General features: G+C 37.1%; 1 protein-coding gene across 1 annotated transcript in view; it reads right to left on the bottom strand.

The window, feature by feature from the left end:
* The window catches only part of LOC113235157 (ankyrin repeat and BTB/POZ domain-containing protein BTBD11), a 63,525-nt gene extending 54,100 nt beyond the window's left edge, over window positions 1–9,425 (bottom strand). The window contains exon 1 of the mRNA XM_026470754.1: window positions 9,326–9,425. Within this exon, the coding sequence (XP_026326539.1) occupies window positions 9,326–9,333 (8 nt within the window). The 5' untranslated portion in view covers window positions 9,334–9,425. The remainder of the gene's footprint in view (window positions 1–9,325) is intronic.
* Window positions 9,426–14,438: the final 5,013 nt, after the last annotated feature.

Genomic DNA, 14,438 nt, shown 5'->3' with positions numbered 1-14,438 from the left:
GACGTAATTCCACGTACTTTTAAGGTCGGTTTTTTTAGTACTTGGTACTTTTTATAATGGGATAATATTATTTGATCCTCCACCAACCTGAACCAATCTATAAAAGTTCATTTCCCATATTGGTCCTACCGGGAATGAAACCTCCACATCCAGTGCCCACAGTGCAAACCGTTGTGCCACTGAGGTTCTGTCATTATGTGAAAGTTAAAGAAATAATAATACTTGTAACAAATTATTATTTTTTATTAGAATTAGACCTCCTTGTGAAAGAGTTCCTCCAGTACTGCAACCTTACCTAATTCAGCCGCTAAGCTACTGCGTTCCGGTTTCGAAGAGTAAGGGTGCTGGTGAATTTACCTTGTCTATTTACGTCTCAAGGTGACGGGCGCAGTAGCAGTGCTTCAGATCTTTGTGATTTAAAGCACTGAGTGACACTGCAACTGTTACGGATAGGCGTGTCGCTTGCCACTAGTCGCACGGCTTATTCGTCACGACACTTATTATCATAAAAAAGTGTATGTGTTTATAACCAATAATCAGAACTGGAAAGTAAATTTCTTGTTTACTCATTGACTAAACATTCCAAAATATAGATTGTCTCATCTTTATTTTTCAAATGGCTAAACTATTTAAATATGTAATAAGTATCTACAGGAACACAACTACGATGTTGTTTTTGAGACAATAATTTGTAGCAAATATTTAAATAGGAAGTAATAATTAGATTCCAATGTGCTAAAATTTGAATAAATAATACGCATATTGAAATAAATAACTCCCGGAATTTGTAAAAGGGAATGTCCACGCTATTCTTTAGCTAAATTAACTTCTTCAATTATGACTGGTTATAACTTTCCTCTTAAAAAAAGTCCTAAAGGAAAGAAAAATGCATGGACTAATTTGGTTCGTTGAAATGGGTTTCCTCTGTGAAGAGGGCAGACAAAATCTACTGTGGTGACATCGCAGCTTGATTTCCAAACAACAACTCGACTGAACAACATAGTATTGTCCGGCGACATAATGCGGATTCTAACGTTTACAGAAAAACGATACGAGAAGATTCGTAGTATCAGTCTGAGTGAGTCACGTGTAATTGTAAATATTATCCACAATGCAATTTTGTAAATTGCACTTTGTGTGCTTTTGTGTGATTTTTCGAGCATAAAAACTTTACGCTTAACCTTAACTTAAAAAATCCGTAAGGCGATAATGTAATGAAAAAGCCCGCGGGCATAATTTACAACATTACGGTCGACTCTGCCTGCATGTCACGACAGTGTTTACGAGCAAGTGTGGTGAAAAGAGTATTTGTATTATAATTGTAAATTTTTTTATAATACCAAGTGACGGGACGAACAAGTCGTGCATCTGATGGTAAGCGACATGCCTGTCCATAACAGTTGCAGTGCCACGCAGAGCTTTAAATCACAAGGATCTTAGGGGCACTGCCACTGCGCCCGTCACCCAGAGACATTAATTGACAAGCACCCATACCCTTAGAAACCGAGAACGTGTATGATCACATTACTGCTCGGTGGCAGAAATGGATAAAGTGGCAGTACTTCCCTGGACGAACTCTTTCACAAGGTGCTCTACTGCTACTAAAAATTGATATTTCCGCGAGCATAATTCCATACTAAAGTCATATTAACATTCTAGGAAAATCTAAAAGACAACATGAATACCACTGCAACTGGCTGACCTATGGAGCGTTCTTTAGCAAGAATTCAAATTGCTAGTCGGCTGCAGCCCCCCGCGCCGCCGTCGCTGCCACAACCGTAGATCTATTGCCCTGTTGCCCTGTCGCTCAGGTAATACTTCACTCAGATAGCCAACCGGTATTTGTCATCTGACAGTGCTGTTAAAGAGGTTCTTTAGTCAGTTTGTACAGATGACATTAATTACATTACTGTTGAGTTTACATCGTCTGTGCATTGCCAAGACATATCCAGTTCACACATTCGCGTGAGCGTCGTGCTTTTACCGATTGATGTGCCCTTTTTTCCTGTATCTATGGCTGTGGCAGATATTTTTCTCTACACGTTTCTCCTACAGGCCATTAAATGAGTAACAAATAATGTTACTGAGTTACTGACGTCAATTTACGTTGACGTCTATAATCCAACCGCCTACGTCATGCGTAAAATGCTTTGATATGCGTGAGTAGTGCTTACTTGTCCTGTGAATTTTCGAATCTGCGTGTCGCTAGAGATTCAATATCATCACGTGTTGTAGGAATGACGTCACTATTAAGATTCTGTGTGGCCAACTAATGTTCTGTTACGTTCTTCGATTAAATAAATTAAACGACGTAATTAACAACGTTGTTCTCAGTTCTACATCAGTTACAAATGGTTAGTGCGACATGGCACGTAGCTCGCGCCAATGTGTCAAAAACGTGCACAATTTATAAGAATGGCACTGCCACTGCGCCTGTCACCCTGAGACATAAGTTGACAAGTCCTATGTGTCTGTAATTCCACAAGCACCCTTACCGTTCTGAAACACAGTAATGCTGACATTATTGCTTGGCGGCAGAAATGAGTAAGGTGGCTGTATTTCCCTGGACGAACTCTAAAAATGGAAACTCTAAAAAGGTGAAATCTACTTGGATACTGGTGGGGAAATTCAAATAACCTTAATTTCACAGATAAGAAATGACACTTGATGACGTCAAATTAATGAAACGTTCGTATGGAATATTCCGTTGAGAATAATGAACAAGAGACTTTAGGGGTTGCATTTGGGACGATCGAACATATTTTGTGAACGTCCACTGTAATAAAAGCAGATCTCATGTCAAAATGTATAGACTTTTAGTAGCAGTAGAAAGAGAGAGACTCCAAAGAGTTACCTATTTCTGCCAATACATGCCAGTAAATTCACCAGCACTCTTACCCTTTAAAACCGGAACGCAGTAATGGTGACCTACTGCTTGGCGGCAGAAATTAGTTAGGTTGTTACTTCCCTGGACGAACTGTTTTCACAAGGAACTCTACTCCTACTATGCTATACTCTTAATGTAATATTAGGTATATTGTTGTATTATTTTCATTCATTAATTAATATATTCTCCGTAAGACAGATTAATATTACATTAACGTCTACCCAGGCACTTGAATGTTGCTAGTGGCCTACGTAGTGGTAAACGTGTCTAGCAGTGGGACATATAATGAGTTGTTGATGAGGATGGTGTTATTACCTTAATTCTTATTTCAAACAGTCGATGAAGAGACAACACAAAAATAACCAACCCTGATTCTTGATTCTTGATCATTATTAAAATTAAAAGGGCAAGCAAAACCGCACATCTCGATTAGTATTATCTAAACCCATACGTACTTAAGTACTAAATATTCCGAAGGTTGAGTAAGTACGCAAGAAGCAAATTCCTACGCAATCTCAGTTTTAAATCTAGACAAAGTCCCGTAATTTAAATACTTTTAGCAAGATAAACGCGAGACTTTACGTTGATAAGCGGTAAAGTATGTTTACTTTATTGAATATAAACAGTCGTCTGTATTTGGTAGTAATGGAAAGAGATAAGGCGGTAATTATAGCTTTTAATGATCCAGACACTCTTACGCTGCGTCTGCGCATACGTTAAGGTACTTAAAGTAGTTATAACTACATTCAATAGTTCAAAACTTAAAAAAAAACAGTTGGTTTTTTTTTAAGTTTTCGACTATTCAATAAACACTGTAATTTTTTAATGAATGATTGAATGAAATATTCTTTATTGTACATAAAATTACAGTTAAAATACAATAAAGTAACTTAGGTATAAAGATAGTAAGAAAATGTGCAACAGGCGGCCTTATTACTATGTAACAATTTCTTTCAGGCAACCTTAGGATAGAAATTTGGGATATGCAAAAGGGGTGCAACCAAAGAATATCATTATAAGTACACAATAATTATTAATAAACTCATATACGTAGATAGAAATATCCATACAAATATTAATAATACATAACACTACATAAATAATAATATTAAATGCTTATATACTTTAAAAGGAAAAAGAAAAATGAAATAATAAGTATAGAAAATAAATGAAAGAATAGTGGAGAAAAAGACAAAACTTAGGAGTTGAGGAAGTGATCATTGACACGTCGTTTGAAGAAATCAGGGAACGGGGAACCTTGAATCGATTTAGGGAGACAATTCCACAGTCTGATCGCAGAAACGGTAAAAGAGTTGAAATAAAAATTAGAGGCATGGGTATGGGGGATTTTTTATGATACTAAATGACGGGACTAACAAGTCGTGCGTCTGTTGGTAAGCGACACGCTTGTTCATAAGTTGCAGTGCCATTCAAAACTTTAAATCACAAAGATCTGAGGGGCACTGCACTGCGCTCCCTGAGACATAAGTTAACAAGTCCCATGTGCCTGTAATTTCACCAGCACCCTTACTTACCCTTCGAAACCGGAACGCAGTAATGCTCACATTACATTAAAAACATGATATTCATTAAAATAAATAAATAAAATAATAAGGCTTTATTATTCATATACACAAATATACTGAAAATCACACCGTCACTATGATTTCTATTACTAATAAATGTTGATGAAAAGGACTAGGCTAGTGCTGTTTTTCAGTCTCCGCCTGTGCTCTCTGTCGGACATTGTCGGAACGTGGTGAACATCATCATAGACTAAAATGTGTTTATTCATGTTGGAGAACTTACACTAACAGTAACTATAACTAAATAATATGTAAACCATAAGGGTTGAGTCGAACACCGCTCGAAAGCAAGTCGCGGAATTTCAATGAAAACAATCATCGTTAATTTCATATTATAACTCTTTTGATCTCTTTTTCCAAATACCGCTACTATTCAAATTATTACTATAAAATTCTGTTTTCCCGCGAATTTAAAAAAATTAAAATAATACTTATTTCTGGTTGAAGAGACGAGAGCTCCCTGACCTCCAGGTCTAAACAAACCAAAAACATTTGTAAGGAACACTGAGCGGGAATTTATTATCTCGATGGCGACAAACATCGGAAAGTATAAAGTTACATTGGTTTCGGGTTAGTAATTTATCACAACGTGTTGATACGGGGAATAAATTATGATTTTATAGAATAACAAATTGTTTAATTTATTTCATCGTCATCGACACATGTTGTACGTCCTGGGCATGGGTCTTCCTCATGGTGAGGACTTAAGCCATAGTTAGGAATTAGCAGAGGCGAAGCTGCAGAGCCTTGAACAACGCCCCGTAAAGTCGCCGATTTATCGGTGTGGTGAGGGTGAGGCACTACTTCTCACCGGAACAGCTTCTATACCTTTTCTATATAACTTTTGATTATAGTGACCCTCCCTACCGACCCTTAAGGTATACGACAAGGGTACTATAACCTGTGCGCGCACAGGAACCTTAAAAGTTCAGATTCTGACCCCAGATCAACCAGTGTACAGGGTTGTCACAGATCAATGTCACCGACTTCATCCACTTCTCAAGAGGCTAGGTGCCCCGGGTGAGCCACCCCTAGTACACGTACAGTATTTTCCAGATAGGTACAGGAGCTGTAGGCATACTCACTTCCCGTTGCGCACTGCAGAACTAACAGTTGCTACCGCTAAGCCGTCGACTCTAAAGTCGACTACCAAATCTCGTCTTCTGTGGCGGAGCTGTAAGCCACGCTCACTTGCCGACGCTGAAAAACGGCGTCTCTCCCGTTCTTAATAAACTTAGAGGCTGAAGAGACTGGAGAATATAGAAAAAAAGAAAGAAATAGCCCTCATCAGGCCCTCAACTAGATCGCTACTAAAACGCTCTAGCTGGGCACGAAACAGACACCCTGACTACACACCACCCGGGCAGACAAAAATGTCCATCTCTGCAGCTCACCACAAACCCCAGCGAGTCCATACACAAGTCCGGGCCCGCCTGACACGCCCGTGAAGGTGTATCACTGTCGGATGGCTTGGCCCGGACACCCGCTGTACCCTAGTCTTACCGTGGAGCCCGTAGCCTCCCCGGAACTGCCTGTCTCTCGGGTTGGTACATAGGGACAAACCAAACACACATCGGGACAGTTGCTTCAGATGTACTAAGCACAAGCCCGGTCGTGTATGGAGTCCTACTGCCACATATGGGATGCTTCTGCAAAACACCAACTGCCCACCTTGGATTCGGTTAAAAATCGTGCCACGAAGCTTATAGGTGATTCGGAATTAATGGAGGTGAAACTGCAGAGCCTTGAACACCGTAGAGTTGCCTGCTTAGCGGTATTCTACAGGATATATCACGGAGAGTGAGCGATGGAGTTGCACGATTTAATTCCGCCTTCCCGTTTTTATCTCGACTCGAGACCCGACTGGGGTTCCACCCCTTTGTTGTGGATATTCCAAAGACTCGCACGAAGCGTTATACTTCTATATTTATGTAGCGAGCGGCTATGGAGCATAATTGCCTGCTTGCAAACTTATACCCTGAACTCTACAACTTAAGTCTTTTCGAGTAGAGAGTATGCATGCTCTATTATCGACCTCATCGTCACTTTCTATCAGGTGAGATAGAAGGTAAATGAGTACTTATTTTTGTACTTACAATAGAGATCGGACTTCTCCTCCTCTTCTTCTCCTCTTCTAAGAGTTCCGACTTAATTTAATAAAACGAATTATTTTTAATATTTAAGCAAGCGTTCTTTTTACTAGACATACACAGCATCGCGTCTGGCTCCCATTAGGGAGTGAGTAACTACAAACTTCCACCAGTTTTAATATGGAACTAATTTCGTTTAAAAATCTTAATTTAAATTTTAATTCAATTTTTACCTGATGCCCCTGTGTTTGTTATCTTCGCATTAAAACGAAGAAGCCGTAGGGTTATTAATACTCGTTACTCAGAATATGTTTTTCAAATAAGCAGTACAGTTAAAAAAATTAATCTATTTAATTGTAATGTTATGCATGAAATAAAAATGTTTTGTTTTTCATTTCGCTGTTAATTTTTGAAAAATTACTTTGTAGAAACATCTTCAATAAAGTTTTGAACATTTAATCTTACACCCCTAACGTTTTATGAGTAGAATCACCACGACAACAACACATAAATATTCATCACCCTGTATAACATTCTTACATAGTAACAGCATTGAACGTTTGTAAAAGTGGAATAATAACATCAGAGCACGGGTCCCTCTCGGTGCTTCATCAATTGCAGCCCGCAGGCAAGTTCAAGCTAAGAATAGTTTTTTAATAGTTTTATGATGAGTACTCAATCACGGTTGGCATTTTGTAAATGTTGCAGTTAAGTATTTTTAACCGGTAAATTAAATTAAATCTAATGTCAGTAGGCACCCAGATATATACGTTGTTTATTTCTATGCATGCTCTGCCATTATTCCGGCCATATAATATGCTAATTTACAAAATTATAATAATAAAACATTTTGTGCCAGTCAATCAGACCAAATATCAATCTAGAAAATTCCAGTACTATGAGTACTAGACTAACGGAATTCATTTTTAGGACTACCCAGAACACCTAGACAAGTTAGTTTCCCAAATTGTTTTTACCGGGAATCGAATTAGGGAATATTTTCGAGGTCGTCGAATTCGATTATTGTTTTGCATATCTCTGTGGTAATTTAAGTTAGAACCAAAGAAAAATCCACGCAGTCGCCTAATCGTTTAGTTGAAAAGCCTGTCTGACCTTTAGAATGTAATGTCACATCCTACACATTTTCGAAAACCACTTCCAAACTTCAGAAATTGAAACAGCGAAGTAGGTATCAAATGTTGATGAGTGCATCGAAACAAAGTGGTTACACCATCTACACCAAAATGATGATAGACTATCTGTTAAGCCATGAACAAGACACTTGAAATACACTTCTTTCAGCCATTGCGGTGTTATGGGAAGTCCGTTTTGTTCCGCGCTTTACATAATAGAATATATACAAGGATTTTATTTATTATCATTGATAATTATTATGAAAATTATTACTGTTTAACTGCCTCTGTGGCCAAAACGGTTACCATGCTGGTCTGCCACATAGAAGTCCCGGTTTCTAGAAGAAATGCTGGGAGAAATATTTGTATGGTCTACATTTATTTGTCAGGTGAGTTTGGGTGTAGTTCGTAGTTGTATATGTGTTTGTCCATGGCACCCGTGGCACAGGGATTCCCTAGTGCGGATCCATGAAGTGTGTGCTTTATTTATTTATTTATAATTACCTTGAGGAACATATTTATAAAGTTAATTGGAACAACAAAATAATATCGCTAGCCGTGTTGTGCCTCGTGTTTATATCAGAGACGTATCCAAACGTGTCAAAAGCAATCTCAAAAAGTCACAAACCAATTTATTAATGTAATTTAAAAATCCTAATTTTGCTTTTTAGTAGTTAAGTTTTTATTGTCTTTTTTACCTTACCTTTCTATTATCTTAACAAACCAAATCGTTTTCCTGGAGAGTTTTCTTCGTGTTTATTTAGTTTCCTGTTTGTCACTTTAGTTCAAAATTAAAGAGACAAAAACTATGAATCAGCTCGGGTAATTATCGAAAAAAAAATATGTTGATAATTTAAAATCCTGGATTTTAAACTTTAAATAGAGTCATCACTATCAAATAGGTCAAAAGAACTTGTACATCATCGACGGATCATTGCATAACCGCCAGCAGTTACTGAAACGTCGAAGCATGCGCCCGCGCGGAACCTGTATGTTGACATAGCAAGAAAGTACAATTGTTTTCGGACGACATAACGGTGGAGACTTTTGAGCCTCCTCAGATGAGTGTTAACTTTATTGGATTTGCTCAGTTTAGTCGATCATGAGCAACATTTTACGTGTTATTCAAAATCTTGAATATCTTGTTTGCCGTTAAGTCAAATAACAATTCAAATTTAAAACCTAAGTTTGACATAATCTATCTTTAATTTTTTTGGAAAATCTATCATTTGCATGTTACAGATTTCTTTAACTGTGGGTAAAGTAACGTCGACTTCAATTAAAACCTCTTTATAAAATAATAAAGTTTCTAAAAATAACAAACGTTAATTTATTAATTCCTCGATCATTTTTTGTTCAGTTATCTTCTCATTTTGCGAAGCTTGTGACATAGTTAAATTATAAATTAGTTACGTTGTTCTCAATAGTGAATTAGTTGGATTAATTTAAAACAACGAAAGCTCTCTAAAGCTGCACGGCGTCTGTCTATACGAAACGAAAATAAACTAAACAAACAATTAAATATCTCCTCAAACATCTCGTAGCGTGCAAGATCGCAAAGTTTACAATAGACTTTCGCTAGCGAGCAAAAACAATGGTTCCCATCATCGTGGGTAGAAAACTACGAACCTCGCCATCCATTCCAACTTGCAGTCAGCCGTCACTGCACTACACTGCACTAATATCTTTAGAGTCAGTACGCATGCGCGGGCAGTGCGCGGGCGGCTCGGGCGCTCACTGCCGGCCAAGCGCGCGCGCAAGCCTCGCCTATAAATTCTTTACAAGACTCGTGCCAGAGCTTGGCCCTGTACTGTCGCGTACGAAGCCCTTTTTGGAGGCTTTTGAAAGCTCTTCTTTATAATACTGTTAATTCCTAAGTAGTGGCAAAAACTGTCGAATAATTATGTACCTTATGAAACTTGGTACGTTGATATCAAGGAGTGTAACTGTGAAAACTATGAGAATGTTATTTTTTAGATAAATTTGTCTAATATTTTATATTCAACGGTTATTTAAACGGTCCCGTTAATAGTATTCAAATAAAAATTTAAGGTTACTATTATTAAAACATCTATAATTTTGAAACGTCGAAAGTTGACGAACGATCGAGTTCGTAACTAGGTTAGATAGGTTTAGCTTAGTAATTCTATAGAACACAAACAAGCAGACCACGTGCATTTTAATGAAGTATATTCACCATCGGATTGTACCCGGGACCGCGCAGGCGCAGCCTCCGGTCGTCGTTCGGGCAACCAGTCGGACCGCCTCCCCGCCCCGCTCCCCGCTTCACCGCTTCCAAACTTTACCAATACACACACCAAATCCTACTTCAACGTCGTATACCTAAAAACGAAAGTCGTAAATAACGTAATGGTTTTTAAGACATTTTTAGGTTATGAGAGGTTATCACTGCTATTTCGTACATGCCATACAGGGTTCTCTACATATTTGTCGGTTAAAAATTTAAAGTAAACCTTATTTGAACCGTTTAGGGTTAAATATGAGTAGTGATGTGTTCCGTTATTGGAATGCACCTGCGGGCTACCGCGCTCCGCATCCTCGCGACAACAATATTTACGGAGAGCAAATGAGTGCCTCAACACGTGCTTTCATTGGTTTCCTGTATTTTATGCAACAAATTGGAAAAGGTTTTAGTCACACCGAACGATTCTATACTTAGAAATGTAGCAAAATTTCAAACCGAACATAGATCAACTTAATAATAGATTTACTTTTATGATAGTAAAGCTAAAAGCATGTTAATGTTGGCATTTTGGACCCTGTGCTATTCTTATAATAAGCACCATAGAGTTGAATTTAATTCTTATAAATTAATTCCGGGGACGCTCCACAGAACATCACACCAGAACCAATGTACAAGGAATTTGATTCTGAAATTTCGCGATATACCGTGAAAATTTTGTAGCGATTGTTCGATGGATGGCATCATATCATAGAAGCCATTCCATCTGCAATAACAAGTACTAAAATTTAAAATTTGTTGCACAGGTTTATTATGTTTATCATAATATAACCTGCTGCCTGATAAAGACAACTTGTAAACATTACTTACAAACACAAAAATGATTTGAATAGAAGGTTCATTCCCGTCTTACAACAGTTTAAATTTTTTACCGTCTTCAAAAAGACGAGGTTCTTAATGCATTTTTTTTACAATACCAAGTGACGGGACGAACAACCCTTGCGCACGGTGGCAAGCGACTCGTCGGTCCATAGCAGTTCCACCTAGAGCTTTAAATCGCAAAGATCTGAGGGGCACTGCCATTGCGTCCATCACCCTGACACATAAGTTGACAAGTCTTAAGTGCCTGTAATTTCACCAGCATAGCACCCTCACCCTTCAAAATCGGAACACAGTAATGTTTACATTACTGCTTGGCGGTAGAAATTGGTGGCAGTACCTACTTCCCTGGATGAACTCTTTCTCAAGAAGCTCTACTGCTACTAAAAACTTTTGTGTGTATATCACACGATAGCTCCGACATTTGTAAATCTTTTGGATTTCGATGATTCTTTTTTTTTGGAAAGGGGGGTACATCAGTAGTTCCATTCAAATTTGAAGAAAATATTAAATTTTTAAACATGGCAAATTTAGGGTATGAATACGGTTTCTTGAATTATTTATATCCGGTTTATTGAATTTCACCCCAAAAATGTAATTCCAATGAGAATAAATTCATAGGATTAGTTTTGACGAGTACTTTTATTATACGATTCAGTACATACTCGTTGAAGAGACCGCGGCCGGTAACAAACAGCGAAATCGGAGAAGCGAACTTTTGAGGCCAGTTTTCTTATAAAACAGTTATAATTGTAAATGGAACCATTTAATTAACATCCAATATAATAATAATCGTATCTATCGCAATAATAGGAATGTACCTACCTATTTATGTGTGTCATCTCTACTTTTATAGATTTCTCATAGATGGCGCTACGGCAAAAAAGTCGTTGAAAACCAAATACAAAGATCCGACAACAAGTACGTAGAATAATTCGTGAGGGCCGCTGGTTCGTTCCGTGGCTTAGTTGGCATAGCATCTGACACGGTCTGCTAGAAGACGTCGCCGTCGGTTCGAATCCACCCGGATCGAACGATTGTTTTAAGTGTTCGACCTTTGTATTAATATATAACAAACTAGTGGAGTAATTTGACATAAAAATAATTGAATATCAATTCAATAAAAATTTAATTACTAGTAAAGTCTTCAAAATAATGCATTGTTATTTCAAAAGTCAGGTCGGTTGTTTTGCTTTTTAAATTTAGGACTAATTTGTAAATAAAATTACATAGTTGTCCTTTTTAATTATCCATTTATTATACAATATAGTATGTTATCTATAACAAATGTTTTATTTTCCCACCAATACTGGTTAAGTCCAGTGGTTCGAGGTGATTTTGCGTTCTTGCAAATTTTGAATTTATTAAACTTTGATTTAATCAATGTTACAATTTTTAAATTTTTAGCCGTTTTGTAAGAAAATATTTTTAAAAGTATTTTTTTTTCAATTTTGTCGCAATAAAGATTGAGTAAGGCTGTATTAAATCGATGTTACAAGATGCTAATTTAATTGCTACTTTATGGCTAACTCTTATTTATGTAAATATAAACGTTACTAGGTTATATTCTCACTTTTATTTTGTTGTATGTGTAGTAACTAACGTACTCTACATCTTTACAGTAAGAAAATTAAAAAAAAACCAGAATGCAGTTATCACAGAAGTAAATACTGCTTCGTGTTCTCTAATCATTTTGAATTTTGTATTATTACATTTTCGTCCAATTCTGGTCATAGAATAGAAATCAGTAGATAAATTTATAAAAGAGTAGGTTTCCATCGCTGAAGAGAATAACACATTGCTTTCATTACTATTTTTTGTGACATATGTACGTGTTTTCAAATATTATCAGAGACATTACAAACTTTATTGAAAGAATATAACGCTACTGTACAAGACAATTTACTTGTAGAGATCCTGAAGAAAAACGAAGCACGCAGCCACCAGATGGACTTTCGATCAGAACTGGCAACAGAACCGAGTGGCGAAAAATTGAAGAACCATTTGCCATAAATGAGCTCATCAGTATCAGACCCTGTGCTAATAATATATATAAGTATATTAAGTATATTTATGGTGTATTATGTTTGTTTTATATCGCATAAATTATCCATAAAATTTTGCCTCATGATTTTTTTTTCTTCATTTTTCTGTTTAAGTGTAGCACCAACCTTTTGTTTTTTTTTCTGTTTGGGCTGGTTGAATAGTAGAGAATGTCTTATGGCATTAAGTCCGCCATTTCTATTATTGTATTGTGCAAAAAGAATAATTGTATTAATCAGATAGACTAAAAAAGCAAAAAGCATGATCAGTAATACGGGTTTGGCTGACGGCATACGATAGGTGCCACATTCAACACAGATGTTTACTCACATTTTTTTAGAATAAGGGATTCGCCATGCTTCTATGTGCGGTATCGACGAAGTCACCACCGACGCTAAACGCGCGTCTTCTTCGCTCTTATTATATGGACTTAAAACTTTTTTCTGACCTACTTAATGCGATTCAGAGTGGATAAGTGTGGTGTCTGCTTCAGACAATTTTTTGACATAGTGAAATATCAATTATTAACCAGCAAGGACTACATGTAGCCAGTGGTGTCAGAAATATCACCAGATAGGTTGTAATGGCGATGATACCTCAATTTTAGAGGCTATTGAAGAGGGAAAAGCTGTTGGACCTGGAAAACAGGCTTCATTCTTCACTCAAAGCAGATCGTTGCCCCATGTCTATTCCGGTTGATCCGATTTGTCTTTGCCTACAGTAGTAAACATTTTTGTTTTGCTTTATTGTTGTTGTTTTTTAAATTCTTTCCATTTATGCGGGTAAGCCATAAGCTAAGGTTCTACTATGCAGCCTCTTCATATATTAATATTTCTTTCAATTTCTTTCGTTGTGTGATGGAAAAGGTAACAAGCCAACACAAGTCTGTTCGTATATAATTCATCAATTTCATTGTCGTGGAAGGTTCGTGTCCTATATATAGATAATTATAGGTATATAGAACAGGATAAGCGTTTATATTTTTCAAAATGTCTTCGGTTCAGCGCGAAATATCCTCGGGGTTGTTACATATTCCAGCAATGATCAATCAATTGATCAATGAGGCTAAAGAGTAGGTACGTTTTACTACAAACTTCACTTCTTATACTTTCTCTACAAATTACGTCAGAACAGAAAAACAACGCTTGAAACCTAAAAGTACAATGTAATACTTTAAGTTAACTACTGTTGTTTGATATAATATGTTAGCACGCCATAGGTTTCCGTAATGCATCTAAGTCATGCTTTGCTTCAACTGTTTTTGATCCTCATGCATTAAATATTTGGCGGGTCAAAATTTTGTACGATCTAAAATTCTATTTCAAAATTTTGTACATGGAAAGAATCTTGCTATAAAGTGCTTCATAAAAAACGATTTAAGCGTGAATATAAAAACATCTTTTTCTGAACAGATATGTCTTGCTACATAGATATTTTCGTAATCGATGGGTTACTACCCTCCCTGCCTCCGTGGCCGAACGGTTATCATGTCGGACTGCCACGCTGAGGTCTCAGGTTCGATTCCTGGGCCGGGAGAAATATTTGTATGGCCTACATTTATTTCTCTCGTGAGTTTGGGTGTAATTTGTGGTTGCCTATGTGTATGTCCATGGCACC

This window comes from Hyposmocoma kahamanoa, unplaced genomic scaffold (assembly GCF_003589595.1).
Source record: "Hyposmocoma kahamanoa isolate Upper Pololo Valley unplaced genomic scaffold, ASM358959v1 87, whole genome shotgun sequence".
Lineage (NCBI taxonomy): Eukaryota > Metazoa > Arthropoda > Insecta > Lepidoptera > Cosmopterigidae > Hyposmocoma > Hyposmocoma kahamanoa.
This window is presented reverse-complemented; position numbering and strand designations above follow the sequence as displayed.